We start from the raw sequence: 20,000 nt of genomic DNA on the forward strand, positions 1-20,000 counted from the left end.
GCTGCAATAAGGACTGTGGTGGATATGTTTAAGATGAGGAAATGAGTGATGCATATGTTTATCTCCTTGTCTCTAACCAACCCAACACACTGCAGCATGTGCTCATTAAGAGCTGGTCTATTGGCCTGAAACCAGGATTACAAGACATTTATGTTGCGCAGAAACTAATACCGGCTTGTGTTGTGTTCTTGTGTTGTGTTGTTCTTATTTCTGAGCGGCGATTTTGCCATGCATGTCTTCACATGTTGGTCTGGCAGCATCCACCTCCCGTCGCGCTGAGATTAATGCAGTACGTGTTTTTCATTTGAAGCAGCTGCAGTCTGCGAGCATGTTCACATTAACACGCTGGGACGCGGTGGGGTGTGGAGTGGGGTGGTGGGTGTGGACCAGTGGGGGAGGTAGAGTGGTCATTTCTCCCATGAAATAAGGAGCCAGTGTATGTCAGAGGCGAGGTGCAGAAACGGAGCTGTTGTCAGGCGGAGACACCTGTGCTGTTTGTTTATGTGACACGAGATGGGTTTAGTGAAAATGAAGGTATGTATTCTGAGGAAAGTACTCCATGTCACTGGCAGGAGACAAGACCCCCACCCTTACTTCCCACACACCCTGAGTGAGTTCTACCTGTCTACTTGCAGTTGTTGGATTAAATATGTTAGCGACATTGTCAAGAACATCTGCCATGAAACCTGTGTTGCTGCCTATTGTTTGTCCTCAGAATCTGTCAAGTTGTTATTGTCCCCACTGACATATGTCCACTTCACAGGCCATATTCATAATGATTGTGTAAACACAAATAGGTGACAGCTCATTAAATTCAATCAAACAAAGAGGGAACAGACCGATGAAGCATTGCTCTGTAATAAATGCACAAACACAGTGCACAGAGCAGTTTGTCTTGCCAGCTGTCATAGACAGACTGGCTTGTGAGAGGCCTATAAATGGTAAGACACTCCTGTCAGGTCTGCTCCCTCACCCACACTGGTGAGGCACTGCGTGTGTTTGGGCCGCATACATTACAGCTGATCCCGAGTCAGTGCTCTCCTTTGATCAGTCTACGTCACCAGAACAACAAAAGGGAGCAGAACGGCACCGAACCCCGCTGTCCAATCTGCACGTTCTAACAGCCCCAGCAGGGCGAGCGAGGGCGAACGGCCTCTTCGAAAAAATTTCCAGCCGCATTCAGATGCGCTCGCACCCTCCTCCCTGCTCGCCATGGAAACTCCTCTCATCCAATTAGAGCAGAGGCCTGTGGGGAGAGAGAACGTCAGCGGCGGGAAGAACTCTTCAAGCTGATGCCAGAGCACAGTTAGCTGGCCTGGGAGCCAGGGGGATAGGGGAGACATGGAGGGAGAGAGAGAGAGAGAGAAAGAGAGAGAGAGAGAGAGAGAGAGAGAGAGTGTGAAAAAAGGAGGGGTGAGTGGAGAGGTAGATGGATGGTGAGAGGGAAGGTTGGATGTTGAGAGAGAGAGAGACAGAGAGAGTGAAAAAAGGAGGGGTGAGTGGAGAGGTAGATGGATGGTGAGAGGGAAGGTTGGATGTTGAGAGAGAGAGAGACAGAGAGAGTGAAAAAAGGAGGGGTGAGTGGAGAGGTAGATGGATGGTGAGAGGGAAGGTTGGATGTTGAGAGAGAGAGAGACAGAGAGAGTGAAAAAAGGAGGGGGGTGAGGCAGAGCCAGAGACAGGTGTTGGGTGTTTGGGGAAAGAGTGGAGCTGATGAGTAGGTGGTCCTGAGGGAGAGGGGGCTGAGGAGAAGAGTGGAGGCGACACCCGCGGGGTGGGGGGGTGGGGGGCTGGGTCCCCAGAGGCAGTGTATCGGGGGATGGGTGGGAGGAGGGGGTGGTGGGGTGGCAAAGAGAGATGTCTCCCACGTTTAATATCCTCAGATGATTTTGCCTCATACTCTCACTCACCATCCTTGCCTCCTCTTCCCTCTTTCTCTCTCTCCCTTACATCTCTTTTCTCTCCTCTCCACAACACCTGGTTCTGAAGCTCTCTCTCCAGATGGCACGGTGCGTGTGTGTGTGTCTGTGTGTGTGTGTGTGTGTGTGTGTCTGTTTGTTGACTGCCACCACAGGGAGATAAGGATGATATGCTAATGACGCTGTGGATTAAAAGGTGTTTTAATGCCGTCATACCTCATTTAGGCTGCTTGCATAAGAGCAGCTGCCTGCCACGAGCAGGGATTGAGGGGAGTGGAGCATCACTGCAGTGAGAGCAGCGAATGCTTGAAGCAAAGTGGAGATTTCTGGACGATTTCAGCACGAGCAGAGAATGCAAAGTGAATTAGAACTTGCCAGATAGCTGTAGCTTTGTGACTCTGGCAAGACACCGCCAGGTCTAGGTGTTGACCAGGAGTATGATAGTCCTTCAAGTGTCAGTGTACCAACGATGTACGTTTTAACAGGGGATGTTATTATGTCAAAGTTCACTAAGATTGCACTCAGACATAAAATGATTATTATGTGATGACCATTTGTTGTATTGTTATTTGCTGAAATGGAACAATAATCACAATCATAATTATACTATTGGTGGGTGTGTGTGTGTGTGTGTGTGTGTGTGTATGTGTGTCTGTGTGTGTGTCTGTACCTATGTATGAGCTTGTCTATGGCTGGTATTGAGGGTTGACGTTCTGCTTACTTTGTCCTCCTCAGTTACAGTAATGGGATTATGAACTAATAATGATAAATATGATGGCCACACTCCGCTTGCATCAGTGTCCCACAAACCACGCATAGTTGACACTGTGGGCCTGGGACTCTTTTATTTTTCTGACACTGAGTCAGTAGCACTAATGGTGCTTCATGTTTTGCTTGTGCTCCAAATAAATACACAATACTGTACATCAAACCCCAACAGAGGAGAGTCCACCTGAGAGTGGGAAAATTGTCTCACTGTCTCCACTTCTGTGTCCTTTTAATGAGTGACTTAATGAGTGGGATTACACCTCGTTAGCTATGTTTGGACGGGGAACAAATAATTAATAGCAGAGGAGGGTAAGCGTGAATTAGGCTCAGTTTTTGCTTCATTACAGGATCTATGCCAGTGTTTCTCAAAGTGTGGTCCGGGGACCACTGGTGGTCCGCAAGCTATCCCAATTGGTCCACGAGCAGACATGATAAAATATGATATAGACGAGTTGTTTGCAATATTGAACCAACTTGTATGTAAACGAGCAGACATGATAAAATATAATATAGATGAGTTGTTTGCAATATTGAACCAACTTGTATGTAAATCCAAACAGTTCTGCAAACACTGCATATGTAAGCTATGCCAGTTTAAATCATATGAATCCTCTGACACAATAAGCAATACTGTTGAAGTAGGTATACTCTTTTTTTTTAGCTAGGCGGTCCGTGAGTTTGTTTTTTTATTGGTAAAGTGGTCCTTGATCTGAAAAAGTTTGAGAAACACGGATCTATGCGACTGGATTTCCTTTTGGTACTTTTTTCTCTTTTTACACTTTTTTCTCCACACTTTTGGTTGGATTGCACATTGAGGTGACTATTTTCTGATGTGATGTTGTGCTTTGTCAGAATGAGTGTATGTACTGCTGCCATTATTGGCCAGGTCTCTCTTATAGAGATTTTTATCTCAATACTCACCATGTTAAATGAAGGTAAAACTAGATGTAGCCTACCGCATAGTGACCGCTGCATGGTTTAGCCACCTGCTACACAAAGAAAATCCCACTTCCCACCCTCCATGCCCTGCTCCTGAATTTCCTGTGTGTAAGACGCAAGAAATTATATATATAGCCTCGGAAACATAGAGACGTCGAGCTATAGGCTATCCTCGCTTGAAAGAGCTTGCGTAAACAAATAGGGTGAAGAGTTAAATGGCAATGATATTATTACATACTCGTTAATCTGACTCCATTTGATTAATAATTTGTATCTGGAATGCACAATTCAAGCATACGTTCATAGTATGTGAAGTACGAAATCAAAAGGATTAGCAAATTAGTCTGTTTGGGGGCGAAGGGAGTCCCTCAATGCTCATCTCAAATCAATAAGGCCCCAATCATGTTTGTGATTGGCCCATGCGTTTTGTCAATGATATTGTAAGGAATAATTTTACTACTGGTAGGTCTGTACAGCCTAGGTGCTTTGAAAGCACAAAAAACCTAGAGAGTCTATTGCTCTACACAGGAGCATACAACAAATGCTACATAAAATTGAGTGATCATTTAAATGTTAGCACTATGTGTCTGCCACACACGCAGTCAGCCATGTGTGGACGCCCTCTTGGCAGACTATTGGGCACAACATTTAAATAGAAGGCTCAATTTTATGTACTAGGTTTGTTGATCTGTAAGGCCCGTCTTTTGCTCAAAACTTTTGCATTTCTAAAGAATGCCTTTCGCATTCAATTTACATGTGTGGATGCCTGTGTTTGATCTGTATTGTCTTAGCTGGCCATGGCCAAAGATCCCCAACACCCGCTCATGCATAAAGTGACCATTTGCTCCTTGTTCTGGCCCCTCTACTGAGAGGTAACTCAGTCCTGGGCCTACTTGATGTCTTATGGTGAGATAGGCCAACCTCATTATCATACAGTAGTGCTCTGTAAATATGCGTTGTGAATAATACATTCATGTTTGGTCTTGAATTAATACTTGTAATGTGGGCAACAGTCTGATCATGGTTTTATTACAATTGAATGTATCTGTGCATAGTTGTAGACTAAGAATTACACTGTAGCATAAAGTTATGATATCCACCAGGGCCACACCCATCCACCTCAGAAAAACAAAGGCTCTGATGAGTCGGGGGGGGGGGGGGCCAAGTGAATGATAAAAGTGGAGGCTCTGGTCCTCCTGGTTCTCTTCTTTTTCCCTCTTGGGTCTTCTTTCCCATCTTGCATAGGTATTATATTGCAAGGGTGATTGTGCCCAGAGTAACTCGGGGTTAAGTGCCTTACTCTAGGGCACAACGGTGAAAGCCGGCAATTGAACCCACAGCTTTTCAGGCTACTACATGCTAGCCCAGCTCCTTAAGCATTACGCTACCACCGCCCATGGACTTTTATTATACATTTTATTATACATAAGCTTCATAAGCATAAGCATTCTTTATACATAAGCTTTTGGCTCAACAGTTTCAAATTGGCTGAATGAACTAACCACAGGTGTAGAGCTGAAGATGTTTGCCCAAACCCGACGAGTTCGGTTGGGTTCGGGCTTAATCATGACCGCCGCGCAGCGAAGCGGCGGTCATATAGGTTTAGTCAGATTTTTTTTTTTTTTTCTTTTTCGCATGTCCAAATTTCCGTCAAGGATTCCCGGGACACTGAAAGACCGGGGTAGACGTGATCTGTAGCCCCCCCGCTGGACTGCACCCCCCTGAAAGGAGGGTAGGACAGACACCCTCTGAATGCACGCCAAGTTTCGTGGAATTCCGTTCATGGGGGGCCACACAATAAATTAATTTATTTTACTATACACCAACTGGCCTGTAGGTGGCCGGAGACAGTTTTCTGTGATTCTGTGAAGGTCCACCTTTTTTTTGTATGTTGGTCTTAAGGGGGCGTGTCAACCCATCCTATTACCACTTATTTCATGTATAGTGCCACCTAGTTAAAAATTAAAAAGCAAAAAATTAGGTGTTTTCATCACAATATCTCTGGCTGACATGGTCAAAACTGCACAAAATTGAAAGTGTAGGATCATTATGACACCCTCCGAATGCATGCCAAGTTTTGTGAACTTTCGTTCATGGGGGGCCTTACAATAAAATAATTTATGTGTACATTTAGTGACCGTACACCAACAAGGATCCCGGGACACTGAAAGACCGGGGTACACGAAACTTGGTGGGCATGTAACCCCACATGGATAGCATGGAACCATCGTTTTTCGTTTTGATCTGTAGCCCCCCCGCTGTACTGGACCCCCCGAAAGGAGGGTAGGGCAGACACAGTTTTCTGTGAATATCTTGAGAACCGTAGGGCCTAGGATGACCAATTTTTTTCATATGTTTGCCTCCAGGGGTCATGTTAACCCATTCCATGTGCACACATGTGCATAAACAGATACACACGCACACACATACATTCACAGTAATCCTACGTATGACACATACTCACACAGTAGACATATGTACGCATGCATGCACATGCACAAACACACATACGCAGGCAAACACACAAGCACGCACACACACACACACACACCCACACACATAAACATAAACGTGTACACGCACACATGCACACAATTCAAGAATTTCTCAGAATTGAACTAATCATGTTTTGGTACTTGTTGTCTAGCAGATACCAGTGAGAATTGAGTGTGGAAATGCTATTTAGTGAGACAGTTAGAATCATATAGGCCTTTCAGCGTGATTTATTTTTGTGCAAAAAATGTGCTGGACTGGGCGGCGGTCATATTTTGTACCGCTCTGCGGTACATCTAGTTTCTATCATTTCATGCGGGCTCGGGCTTGCGCTCCGGCTTGCGCAGTAGGCTAAATGAGCAGTCACGTAATGCGTTTCGATTAGCTGAGAGAAAGATGCAAAAATGGATGCTGAGGAGGTGAAACGGAGGCTACGTTTTAGTTGCACTGGCAAAGAAAGCAAAGTCTGAGGTGTGGAAAAGTTTTGTCATGTGCATAATGAGAATAATGAGCCAGTGAGTTAGCCTATGTTAAATTCAAAGGATGCAACATTCTGCAGAATGACAGGGAATTCGTCGCTGATAAGGCATGTTGATCAAAGCTTGTCCACACCTGCCAGTGCCAAGGATCAACCTACAATCACATCGTTTGTTACAGCAACAAAACCCAACCTTGCAAAGGTGAAACAAATGGTTACGGTCAACAAGTGTGTCAGCTTTCGCTGTAAAGACATTAGGCCTTTTAATATTGTAAATGGCGGGATTTGAAGAGCTGGCGCAAGAACTAATTAATGTCAGGGCTGCATATGGGAGGGTTCCTGCAAACTTCAGAGTGCTGAGATGTTATGATGTTACAGAGGGCTATTTTATTTCTTTGTTCCAACTTCCAAGTGGCCTAGCCTACGTTAGTCATGAATAAATTATGTTAAAAAATGTATAAATTACTCATTCTTGACAAAAGGCAAAAGAGATGCGTGTGTCCGGACATTTGAATAATGTCGGGCTGTAAACGGGTTCGGGCTTTTAAAAAGCTGCCAGTCCCAGGCTAGGGCTCGGGCTGATTTCTGTCGGGCTCAGGGCCTTGTCGGGCCTAACTTTTAAGGCCCGATTACAGCTCTACACAGGTGGAGCTGGTTGCTTTATTATCACGTACTGCAACGTGGCATTCTTCAGCATTTCTTAAGCGCCGCAGCCAGCCTTGGTTTAGGCCCATGCAGAAGTACAGCACTGGGTTGACACAGCTCTTGAAGTAAGCCAGACCCTTGGCCAGTGTCAGGCCCACCTTAACTGCCTGGTTCTCGCTGTCGATCACCCTGGCCAGCCGAAGGCAGTGGTAGGGTGCCCAGCACAGGAAGAAGGCGCAGACCAGGGCGATGAGCATCCGCACAGGCCGGGACTTTCCCTTGAGCCGTGTGCGCCGGATCCCTATGGCCGCCAGCACGGAGCAGCCCAGAATGACCAAGAACGGGAGGAGGAAACCACACAGGAAGCGGATGATGAAGAGGGGCATCTTGGCAGCGTCCCCACCCTCTCCCTAAAAGAGGGCATTATCAACGTTAGATTTTGTTTTGTGAAGCACGACTGGTTAGAGCAATGTCCATGACCATGCAATGGCCATGGTCATGCAATGCTGTAGCAGGTTTTGTGGGTGATTAATACCCTAATTTATACTGTGAAAGTTTATACACAGTCAAAGGTCAGCTTCTAAATCTTCTTAGAACTATTGTCAGACACCCTGAATTCTCTAATTAGAATCCTCCAAAAATAATTAGAATCACTCTAGAACTTATACACTTCTAACACCATCTGAGATCTGAGAAAAACACATTTTGTTAATGTACTCTGTACTCAGTGGTGGCTACTTTAAGTTTGGCCCACTGTCGCCCTGTGTGGTTAAAAAACAGACAAACATGCCATCTGGTTATTTCAATGGCTTCATTCTCTCTCCATTTGTGCCATTTAGATTTCTCATAATTACTAAAAAGGTTGTGCAAATGGCTTACATTTGTTTATATTCCCATATTGAATCTCTCTCAAATGTCATCTATTAATAAGAGACAAATGAGTCAAATATGAGGCCTACCATTAAACCAGCATTGACAATTACCAGAAAGCACATTTGCGGGTATGCATGAATGAATGAATGAATCAATCAATGATCAATGAATGAATGGATGACAGTGGATGTGGAAGTTGTGCAGCATGGAATATAATCTCAGCATGTCAACTGTGCATTCAATATTCTGCCACTATTTTTTTATTTTATTTGACTAGTTTTGGTTGATTTTGTTCATTATATTAGGAATGCTACACAAACACAATTAAACTTTACAATGTGATACAGCACTAGACAGTCTAAGTTGAGGTAATGATGACGCTTCAGACCTTCAAGCCACACTTGAGATTGCTTTTGCCTGGGTAGACTTTTCAGTAGATGAAGTATGGTGCGCTCATGACTGTCGCCACTACCCACACCACCACACTGACCAGCCGCGCAACACACACAGTGCGGTGCTGCTTGGTGAAGACCGGGCACCACACACACAGCGCACGGTCCAGACTGATGACCGCCAGCAGGAAGACACTGCAGAACATGTTGGTGTACTTGAAGAAGCCATTGAACTTGCAAAGGAAGACACCAAACGGCCAGTTGCCTAAGTGCTTCTGGGCCAGAGAGACGGTGCGGGTGAAGCAGAAGACAAGGTCGGCAATGGCCAGGTTCACTAGCCAGACGTTAGTGACTTTGGCCCGCAAGCGGACCCCGGCCACCCAGATCACCACGGTGTTGCCAACGGTTCCCAGGACGACTGTCTATAATGGCATCGATATCCACGGTTGTTTTATCATCTTCAGAGGAGGAATTGATCATCAGATGCTGCAAGAGTGAGATGTTGGAGGCCATTCTGCAGGAAGCACCGATGGGGTGAAGGACGGAGAAGACAGGGTTAAGTTCATGCATATACGTATACAGTATGTATATAGAGTGAATAATTAATCAAATTACATGTAGGGCTACTACAGTATGCATAATATGTATAGTGTTTTTATATTATATACTTTAATTACTTTTCCTGCTGTTAAAGAATGTGTATGTGTTGTCTGTATGCTGCTGAGACCTTGAATTTCCCCTGGGGATCAATAAAGTATCTATCTATTTATCTATCTATCTATCTATCTATCTATCTATCTATCTATCTATAAAATAAACAGGACCTCTGAATTCCAGGAGAAAAAAAAGAAATTCACACAAGAAATAAAAAACCCACAACAGACGTAAAGGGTAACCAGAGAGACTGCAAAGAAATATGAGTGTAACATGACCACTGGACTTTACACAGAACATTTACAAAACAAGATACAGTATTGGCACTGGCATATTGAGATAGAGAAAAATGTCAGTTGTAGCAGCCCCTCTGAATGGAATGTCACAAAGTTGGCATACATCCACTGAATTGAATGTGGTGGTATAGATGCAGTCAAATTGTGTTGACTTTGAAACTTTAACTCTTAAGATATTGTCACAGACATGGGGTTGTTGGAATATGTCCACTGCAACACTTCCTATTGATGACATTTCACAATTTCAGAGCAGATCCAAATAACAAATTTGATCCACAAACTAATTTTCACATTTTCTATCTTTGCAAGCTGACCTTGACGGAGGTCTGTTCTCTCAGAGTGCTCTCCCTGATTAGTGGTACCTGTAGCAAAGTAAAATAGCAAAACTGTGTAGGCTCCATAAGTGTTTCTACCCTTTCATATTATTATTACAAATCGTTATACTCCCTTGGGAGTCTATTGCAACAGTTGTAAAAAATTTGCCACAATGATTCGAGACAGCGCTGAGATTCTTTTCATCTTCAAGTTTCATCTCTGGACCTCGAGCGCTCTAGCACCACCAATACTGTATGCGCAAAAATGACGTTCCATTGGAATCTTTCAAGGCACCCTATGATGTAAAATTCCACCAAAATGAATTTAATGGAAAACACTACAAGTTTTCACAGGTCACAAATGGTGTCCATTCTTCACAAAACGAGGCACAGGTGATCTTCAAACCAAGCCTCACAAAATTGGACAAAATGTTCATTTTCTGAAGCATTTGCCCATCTCAGCCAATCAAAATCGTTGATTATGGTTGTACACGGATTAAAGGGACAGTTTTGGCAATTTTGTCGCTGTTTTCTCACTTTTTGCTCACCGTTTTCTCTGCAGAGCATATATTTTACGACACTCCTTGCTCGGTCAGTCTGCCGTTTCCTCTTTCCCTGTTCCTCTGACAACAGTTTAGCCTACTCGCTTTCTGCTTCTTTTTGCTGGCTCTGCCATGATGAATGTCTGAGAAACTCCATCGCTACCTTGTTCTAGCCGTTGTCTGGCGTCATGGGCGGATTATGAACTTTCGGGCCCCTGGGCCCAGATGTATTAAGGGCCCCCCACTTATTGTGGTATATGTGGGAGGGGGGGGGGGGGTTGGGGGTCCTCCCCCAGAACATTTTTAATTTGTTTGATGTGATTTCCTGTATTCTGGTGCATTTTGGGGATGGCCAATACTAAATTCAATCATATTCATAGCCTACATCCTGATTTGTTGATATTGAGGCATCAGATCTCCTGACTTATTAGCTATAGGAAACCAATATGATCGTGCTGCGCTAGTGTTGTAGGTTATAGGTTGAGGTGATTTTAGAATAGCTAAGGGGCATTGTTGGGCATGACACAAAGCAAAGTCCCTAAAAAATGTTGAGGATGATTTGTGACAGCATATATTTCATAAAGTTTAGAAATACAAGTGCAATATATTGTTGTTTTTTTCTGTCAAGCTCAAAAATGACATTTATGATCGATCTGAACACACAGAACTCTCCACACAGTCTACATAAACCTACTGACGTAGAACAGCTGTTTTGACACGAGCAGCCTAGAAGAAGTAGTAATATACTGTAGACTCCTAAACCCACCCCCTCTATATCCCATGTGCTGCTGTGTTTTGACAACCAGCCGGTATGTGATGATAGGAGTTTTATGTTTTACATCTGTATGTGGAGATATTCACTGATGTGTCTTTAACAATGGGTTGTGCTTTATGTTTTCATCGACATGACAATTTGATTTGTGCCATTGTAAAACTACATTTGCTGCTCCTGTGCAGACTAATGTGTATTATTTGATGGAAGAAACCCATAAACTGCAGTTTTTGAAGAGCTAGCCACACATATACTGCACAAGTGCTGATAAGAGGGTGCTGTTATTTTAGTCTGCCATTTTATGTGTTTCATGTGCCATGCTTTCATCATGACATAAATTTACTCTGGTTGGCCTGTGATTGACATTATTCAACCTATAGAACTATAGTAGGGTGGGTGCAGGATTCATATTCTATGATATCTACTATATAGTAATTAGCAGTATAGAATTATACTGAGGTAAGTGAATTATTAATATTGTTTTATATGATTTGATTAGTGTAGCTCACTGTAGAACTGTTTACCAAATTGTATCAAGGCAGTTGTCTTTAGACCAATTCCACTGGTGATTGATCCAGGCCTGTGTTCTGTGTTGTGTCCAGATCTGTGATAAGGAGTGGCACTACTACGTGATCAATGTGGAGTTTCCGGCAGTGACTCTTTTCGTGGATGGCGTGACGTATGAGCCCTACCTGGTGACGGATGACTGGCCCATCCACCCTTCACAGATAGATGTGCAGCTGACCGTTGGAGCCTGCTGGCAAGGTCAGTGGTGATTGTGATGATGATGATGATGATGATGATTCTGATGATGATGATGTTAATGTTGCTGAAGGTGAAGTTGATGATGATGATGATGATGATTGTGATGATGATGATGTTAATGTTGTTGAAGGTGAAGATGATGATGATGATGATGATGATGACATTGGTGGTGATTGTGGTGATGTGTAAGTGTATGTGTACAGTAAAAAGCGATAAGCCACTGATTAAACAGGCTCAGAAGCAGAGTAATGTAATGTATGTATTGTCTTTTGCATTATTAACATGTGTAAATTGTAAGGTGTAAGTGGAAGCATACTCGTAGACAGAATATCAAGAGAGGAAAGCAGTGTGTTTGGCTTCAGGCCATTCTGATTTTTTTTAATTTTTTTCCCTAACTTTTATTCTTTCTTCATACTTTTTTATTGGAAGGACTTCACACCATATATAAAAATCATTGAAATATGCCCTGTTCATTCCCACCTGTAACAATGCAGCTAATGATGACTGTATTGTGTGTGAAGACAAAGGCCTCAACCTGTGTGCAGAGGAAATAATTATGTAGAATTAGTCACACCACTAAATCACATGGTATATGGAGTTACCAGCAAGGTGCTAAGTTCCTGCCGCTCGTTTCCTGCTTAGATTTCTTTTCATCTGCGATGACTGCTGATTTTCCCCTCTAGTCTCTCCATCTCTCCCTCCCCCCTCTCTCTCCCTCTCTCTCTCCCTTTCTTTCTATCTCTCATTTTTGCGCTGAATCTGTGATTGTGTGCGAAGCCCTGGAGTGGAGATTAATAGGCCTGAATAGAGAGACAAGTTCACTCGCTGTTCCATCCCCACCAAGCCGCTCTAAGCTCCACTAAGCCGCAACTGATAACTTTTCAGGCTATTAGTGAGTGAGATTGCCTCTCAGTGTCTCCCCTTTTTCTCTCTCTCCCTCCATATTCCCCTATCTCTCTCTCTCCATCCCTCCCTCCCTCTCCCCCTATCACTCTCTCTCTCTCGCTTGCCATTTGCTCTTGCTCCACAATCAACAACATAATGACGAGCCCGATCATAATAGCAGGCCGCAGACCTTATTCTTCTGAAAACAGACAAAATTGAGATCCTTAACAGACTATCTGCCTCAGAAATAGCATTGCGCTCGCTTTCTCTCTCTCTTTCCCTCTCTCTCTATTTCTTTCTCTCTCTCTCTCTCTTAGTCTCTCTCCCTCTCTGACTTTGAGACCCCATGAGAAGGATTAGCCTCTCCCTCTTCTCCAAACCCTGTTTACTAGGCAGACCTGCAAATGTCATCTGTGTGTGTGTGTGTGTGTGTGTGTGTGTGTGTGCAGTGTGCATGTCCGCGTTCTATGACAGGAGTAAGAGGATGTAAGGATGTTAGTGGGACTTTATCCCCTTTATGGTCTAACCTTGCTCTCCACACTGACCTCAATCCGCTTGCTGTGTCTCTCCCCTGTCTCTCTCTGGTTTTAGAAGCACTTAAAAGTGTGTTGGTATTGCACTCGCAAATCTATATACCAGCACCGGCAAACACAACCTCAGCTTCACCTGTGTGTTGGGAGTAGGCATTGATCGCTTGGGTCAGCACACACCTTGTGTTTGTGTGTGTGTATGTGTGTGTGTGAGAGAGAGAGAGAGAGAGAGAGAGAGAGAGAGAGAGAGAGAGAGCGTCTCACAGGAGCAAACAGACCCTAAAAGCGTGACATTAGTGTACCTGGTGAGGTGTGTCTGTATGTGAGAGTGACTGACTCTGTGTGTGTGTGTGTGTGTGTGTGTGTGTGTGTGTGTGTGTGTGTGTGTGTGTGTGTGTATTTGTTTGTTTGTGAGAGAGAGTGACTGACTCTGTGTGTGTGTGTGTGTGTGTGTGTGTGTGTGTGTGTGTGTGTGTGGTGTAGTTGGGGAGGGGCTGGACAGACAGAGAACAGCTCGCTCTCTCTCCTTTTTCACCCCTGCCCTCCTCCTCACCCCATCCTCTCCGTTTGTGCAGTGTCATTGCATTTAATTGATATCATCTGTCAGAGGGAAATAATTTAAAAATCATAGGCAATTAAGCTGGAGCCCAAGCAAGCAGGGAGAAGAGTGCAGGGAGTCCGCGTGAAAGACAGAAAGGCCATTAGCTGCAATGGCAGCCAATCTAGCACTAAAGACAAACAAACACAGTGTCATAAAGGACAGGAGAGATGGGGAGAGCAAGAGAGATTGAGAGGGGAAAAGAAAAGAGGCAGAGGCACACAGAGAGATGGAAAGAGGGATTCAGTGCGTGAGGAAAAGAGAGAGCTGGATGCAGAGGAACAGGGCCTTATCATGTGTCGTGTGGACAGCACTTGTGGACAGCTTGATTGAATTTGGGAGTTTGCCGATTTTGTTTCCGTAGATTCAAGCCACATGACCACATGCGTCTTCTTATTGCAAGTATGTAATCATTGTGTGTGTTTGTGTATACTGTATGTGTGTGTGTGACAGGCGGAGAGGTGACCACGCCACGCTTCACCCAGTACTTCCGTGGGAGCCTGTCGGGCCTAACCATCCGCCCGGGGAAGATCGAGACCCAGAAGGTCATCTCCTGCCTGCAAGCCTGCAAGGAGGGCCTGGACATTAACTCACTTGAGAGCCTGGGCAAGGGCATCAAGGTGCACCGCAAAAGCTTACACGCATGCACACACACACACACACACACACACACACACACACACACACACACACACACACACACACGAACACACACTCACTCATGTGTCTATATTATGACATATTACAAGCTGAAGCATACTGTGTCTACATGAATGCAAAAATGCATTGAAGACAAAATACTAAATGGCCACATCAGGCTATATGCAGTATGCTACTGAAAGACAATGCTCTTCCCCTTGGGACCACTTCCAGCATCCACCTGTGCCAGCGGATACCCTTTAGCTGGTGGCCAGCCATGGATAGCCTCCAGAGCTGTGTTCCAGGTTCTGATGTGGCTTAAAAGCACCGGCTAGGGGCAGAGAGGTCCTCTCTGAACCAGCTTCTGATGAGGCATTAAACCAAGCTGTGCTCTGGAGTTCGTGGCCAGCAGCGGTCTGGCCGGTGGAGAGGGACTTGGCTCTTCCGCTCCTCTGCCTGGTGGTCCTCACAGTAGCGGATGCCTGGTGTTGGCAGACCTTAAGGCTACTGTACCTCCCAGTCCAGCTGTTTGACTGCAGCATCACTCTCTTAGGTCATAGAGGTCGATCCTGCGGCAGTGAGCTGATGCTTCAGCTGATAAGTGAAGAGACGAATGAGGTGGTCAATGACAATACTGTAGGCTGGACACCAGGGGCACTCATTTGAATCCACAGGTTTGGCTACCATGCTGCGGAAACCATGCAGTGAGAACAGGAGGTGATACCAATGCTAATTCTATCCTAACCAGTTGAATTCTAACCAATGCTAATTCATTGACACGTTGCATGACGCAATATTGCAGTAATCAGTTGAGTAATTTGTGGCACGTTATTTAACATCTAGAGGACATATTGGAAGTTGACTTTAAAAGAGTTTGTTGTCTTGTGGAAATGGTGTCACTTTAATTAGAAGTAGCCTAATGTACTGAGAGATTCCTCGTTTACGCGCTGACCCACTGGTGCTTGCATGTAGCGTAGTGTTGAGTTATAAAATTAGCTAAATGTTTTGCGCAGCTTATTAAATTAACAAATTAGCATTCGTCTGTGCAGGTTGGTGTTAACACATTGCATTGTGCATCGCATACAAATTAGAGCCCAATATGTGTACACACATATTACACACACACTCCCATCAACACATGAACATGAACACACCAACACACACACACATTGCATACTGTACTGAAAAATGTATGCATACATCCATACACACACATTATACTGCATTTGCACACATATGTACGCATACACTTACACAAACACACACACATACAAACGCAGACACACACACACACACACACACACACACACAGAGACATCCATGTAGCATGTGTACAAAGAAGCGACGTTTACAGACTATTGCATCAGTTCAGGTCTCAAGCATCCACTGTGTGACTCCAGAGACCAACCACATTACTTTAGTCTTCATGATGTGGGCAGAGGCCTGTACTTATCTATTCGTAGCTGGTTGTTTTGTATGTCAGTCAGAAGGGGCCCTTGCAGCTCTTGATCACTAAGATTCACAGTGTGCTTGAAACCCTTCAGCTGATCTCAGTATAGGCATGGTCATGCAATGGTCACAGTACAGGAGAAACCTGCTAAAGAGGAGGTATGGGCACAGAGGCAGTTGGCACTGGACCAGACCTGGGCCTGACATGGGTGTGCACTAGGACCCAGGGCCCTAATTGAGAACTCACGTGTGAAGACGCCTCATCTCAGAGCACCACATGAAGAAAAATGGTCGCTGCCATTAGCAATGCCCTGAAATATCCCAGCTGGACCTGTTGTGCACACACCACCTGATATCTGTCTGCTTGTCTGTCCATGCTTGTCAATCAATATGCCACCACTGTCATCTGTGTGTGTGTGTGTGTTTGTGTGTGTGTGTGTGTGTGTGTGTATGTGTGTGTGTGTGTGTGTGTGTGTGTGCGGGTGCGGGTGCGGGTGCGTGTACGTGTAAATTGATTTTAGAAAAACATAGATGGTAATATTAGTACATAGATGTTAAAGTCTGCTTAGGATGCAGTCAAAACGTGAGGTTATACTTTACTTGACAGTATCGACATAAGAGTGACATGACACTGTCATGAACGTGTCATAAACAAGTCATACTGTAAATGTTTATGACATAACGCTTCTGTCATTAAGTGTCATTCGGTCAACAAGTTAGGTTAGGGTTAGAGTTAGGGTTAGGGTTAGGGTTAGGCTGAGGTTTTAGGGCTCATGTCATGTGTTAATGACAGTGTCATGTCACTCTTATGTCGATACTGTCAAGTAAAGTGTTACCAAACGTGAAAATTGAACCAAAACGTGAACATGCTTCTGGGCTCACAGTGATTGTGGTTTTAGAACCACTCCAGACCACCTAGCTGCTCCCATGCTTGTGCAGGCTCTGGCCACGTCCTCAGAAAAAGGATTACATCAGACTCATCAGGCCTTAGCCTTCAGCAACCTTCCAGGGCTTTCATCTGCCCTTGAGAGAGAGAGAGAGAGAGAGAGAGAGACATACACACACACACACACACACACACACACACACACGCACGCACACGCACACTCATATGCTATTATTTATTATATGTTCACATGTTATACCCGCATTGCTGTATGTCTATTTTCTTTCTTTTGTTATTCTACTGTGTTATCTGTAACACTGGCTTTGGCAACACTGTATCCAAACAGTCATGCTAATAAAGCTTCTTTGAATTTGAATTTGAGAGAGAGAGAGAGAGAGAGAGAGAGAGAGATGGTTGTTTTGTATGTCAGTCAGAAGTGGCCCTTGCAGCTCTTGATCCCTAAGATTCACAGTGTACGAAAACACATGCAGGTGTAGAGACACACATGTGTACGCCCACGTATACACACGCATACCCACACGCACGCGTGCACACACACACACACACACACACACACACACACACACACACACACACACACACACACACACACACACACACACACACACACACACACACACACACACACATACATTTATTGACAGCAGTTCAGGGACAGACGCTGGCTATATCTTATTTACTATCTCAGTGTCTTAGGGGAGGGTCAGACATGGAAAGGTCCATTGATTCATCACTTGTGTATGGTATTGTTGAATGAACTTATCCACTTCCACATGTACAGTCTCTCTCTAGTTCACATGCTGCTGCCTCATCAAAAATGAATGAACCAGAAACCCACATAGGCTACTGCTCTTTCCTTTCCAAATGTGTGTTTTTAGTTTTATGATATGCAGGCACACAGAGACACAGAGAGAGAGAGAGAGAGAGAGAGATAGAGAGATATGACTATATAGAGTAAGGCTTTAAAACACACAATATTCTGTCTGACTGTCTCTGTCTCTCTGTCCCCCCCCCCACACACACACACTTGATTAAGGCATTTCTGTCATGTCTACACTGCTAACAAGCTAACTGTCTGTTATCTGCCTGCAGTTCCACTTCAACCCAGCCCAGTCGGTCCTGGTGATGGAGGGGGATGATCTGGACAGCATCAACACGGCCATGACCAAAGTGTCCTACATCAACTCCAGGCAGTTCCCCACACCAGGCCTAAGGCGCCTTCACATCAGTACCACAGTACAGTGAGTGTCACACTGCTCTGTTACACATGCACACACACACACACACACACACACACACACACAAACACACAAATGCACATGCAGATTCACACGCACGCACACAGGCACAAACAAACACACATGCACACACACATACACACATGCACACACACTTAATAGAGTTTATAGCAGTTTGCAAAGGCTTACACACGCACACACATTTTCAGAGACGCATAACCGTTGGAGCTCTCCATCACCGTGCCTCACCCACTCACAGCTTTCACTTTCATTCCCGCTGCTGTTACAAATCTTAGTTCACCTGCCAGCTCAAAGATTCGCCGAGACGCTCTTAAAGATGGAGCATTCTCACCCGCCCCTGTGGTTCATCACGCTGGCCTGACCTAGATCTACCTTTCCCCATTTACAACCTGGAGCCGACTCTCTCCGCACTCTCTCTCTCCCTCTCTGCACTCCTTCTCTTTCTCTCTGCACTCCTTATCTCTCTCTCTCTCTCTCTCTCTCTCTCTCTCTCTCTCTCTCTCTCTCTCGTGGCACTCACTATCTCTGTGTTGCCGAGACAGAGCATCATTATTGTAAGGGCCTGAGAGTGTGAGTGTGATTGGAGTTTTATTTTTAGAGTGTTTGTTCGCCTGGCGTCTCTGCATGTCAGTGGCATCACACTGTCACACAGGGACACAGCCAATCACAGTAGGGGCCAATCACCTCCCTTTCACTCCCTCCCCATAAACATACACAGAGACACAAACACACTCACACTCATATACACATGCATGTACACACACACACACACACACACACACACACACACACACACACACATACTCCATCCCATAATCAGTTCCTCTCAGGCCTTACCCTTAGCTTGAGCCATGATGTTGCCTAGGTAACGTTAGTTAACATCCGTCTATCAGATCCTCAGATATGTCAGTGCTTGCACCCTACCCGCAACAGCTCATGTATATACATATGTCTGTGTGTGTGTGTGTGTGAGAGGGAAAGACAAACAGAGAGTGTGAAAGAGAGAGTCCTGGGTCTCCTCTCCTCTCTCTCTCCTCTCCTCTCCTCTGCTCTCCTTTCCATTCCTCACCTCTCCTATCCTCCTCTCCTCTCTTCTCTCTCCTCCTCTCCTCTGTCCTCTTCTCCTCTCTTTTGCTCTCCTTTGCTCTCCTCTCTCTTTCTCTCTTCTTCTCTCCCCTCCCTCCTCATGCTGGCCTTCAGAACTGATGCTGCTGCCTGTGCTGGCTCCAGCTCCTGTTCCAGTGCCCTGGCAGGGCGTGACCAACGGCGTGACCAATTATAGGTCATGTTATCGGGTTTTGCATGGGCAGCAACTCTCTCTCTCTCTCTCTCCGGTGCTCCAGGGGCTCCTCCAGTGAGTCGATGAGCCAGAGAGAGAGAGAGAGAGAGAGAGAGAGAGAGAGAGAGAGAGCTCATGCATCACACTGGGGAATGACAGGAGAACAGAGGAGGAGAGGGGGAGAGAGGAGTGGAGAACAGAGGAGGAAAGGGGGAGAGGAGGAGAGGAGAGGGGGAGAGAGGAGTGGAGAACAGAGGAGGAAAGGGGGAGAGGAGGAGAGGAGAGGGGGAGAGAGGAGTGGAGAACAGAGGGGAGAGAAGGAGAGGAGAGGGGGAGAGAGGAGTGGAGAACAGAGGGGAGAGAAGGAGAGGAGAGGGGGAGAGAGGAGTGGAGAACAGAGGAGGAGAGGGGGAGAGGAGGAGTGGGGTGGGGAGGAGATGAGCTGAGAAGTAAGGGCTGGAGAGACAGAGAGAGAGGAAAACAAATGTGGGAAAGAGAGTGGAGCTGAGGGGGGAGAGAAAGATAAGATCACGACAGGTGAGTGGGTAGGTATGACAGTGAAATCACAACCCTAATGGAAAAAAGTAGCCAGTTTGTGTTGCAG

At 45.3% G+C, this 20,000-nt stretch overlaps 1 protein-coding gene and 1 pseudogene across 1 annotated transcript in view; one reads left to right on the forward strand and one right to left on the reverse strand.

Moving 5' to 3' along the window:
• The window catches only part of clstn2a (calsyntenin 2a), a 132,201-nt gene that overhangs the window by 102,009 nt on the left and 10,192 nt on the right, over positions 1 to 20,000 (forward strand). The window contains exons 8-10 of the mRNA XM_076293209.1: positions 11,688 to 11,850; positions 14,317 to 14,483; positions 17,951 to 18,099. Of these exons, the coding sequence (XP_076149324.1) occupies positions 11,688 to 11,850; positions 14,317 to 14,483; positions 17,951 to 18,099 (479 nt within the window). The remainder of the gene's footprint in view (positions 1 to 11,687; positions 11,851 to 14,316; positions 14,484 to 17,950; positions 18,100 to 20,000) is intronic.
• On the reverse strand, positions 7,227 to 9,020 carry LOC143134947 (fMet-Leu-Phe receptor-like; annotated as a pseudogene).

This window comes from Alosa pseudoharengus, unplaced genomic scaffold, assembly GCF_046254945.1.
Source record: "Alosa pseudoharengus isolate Yale_2024_CS ecotype anadromous, Long Island Sound unplaced genomic scaffold, YU_APseudo_1.1 YU_APseudo_1.1_scf_2, whole genome shotgun sequence".
In the NCBI taxonomy this organism is placed as follows: Eukaryota; Metazoa; Chordata; class Actinopteri; order Clupeiformes; family Clupeidae; genus Alosa; species Alosa pseudoharengus.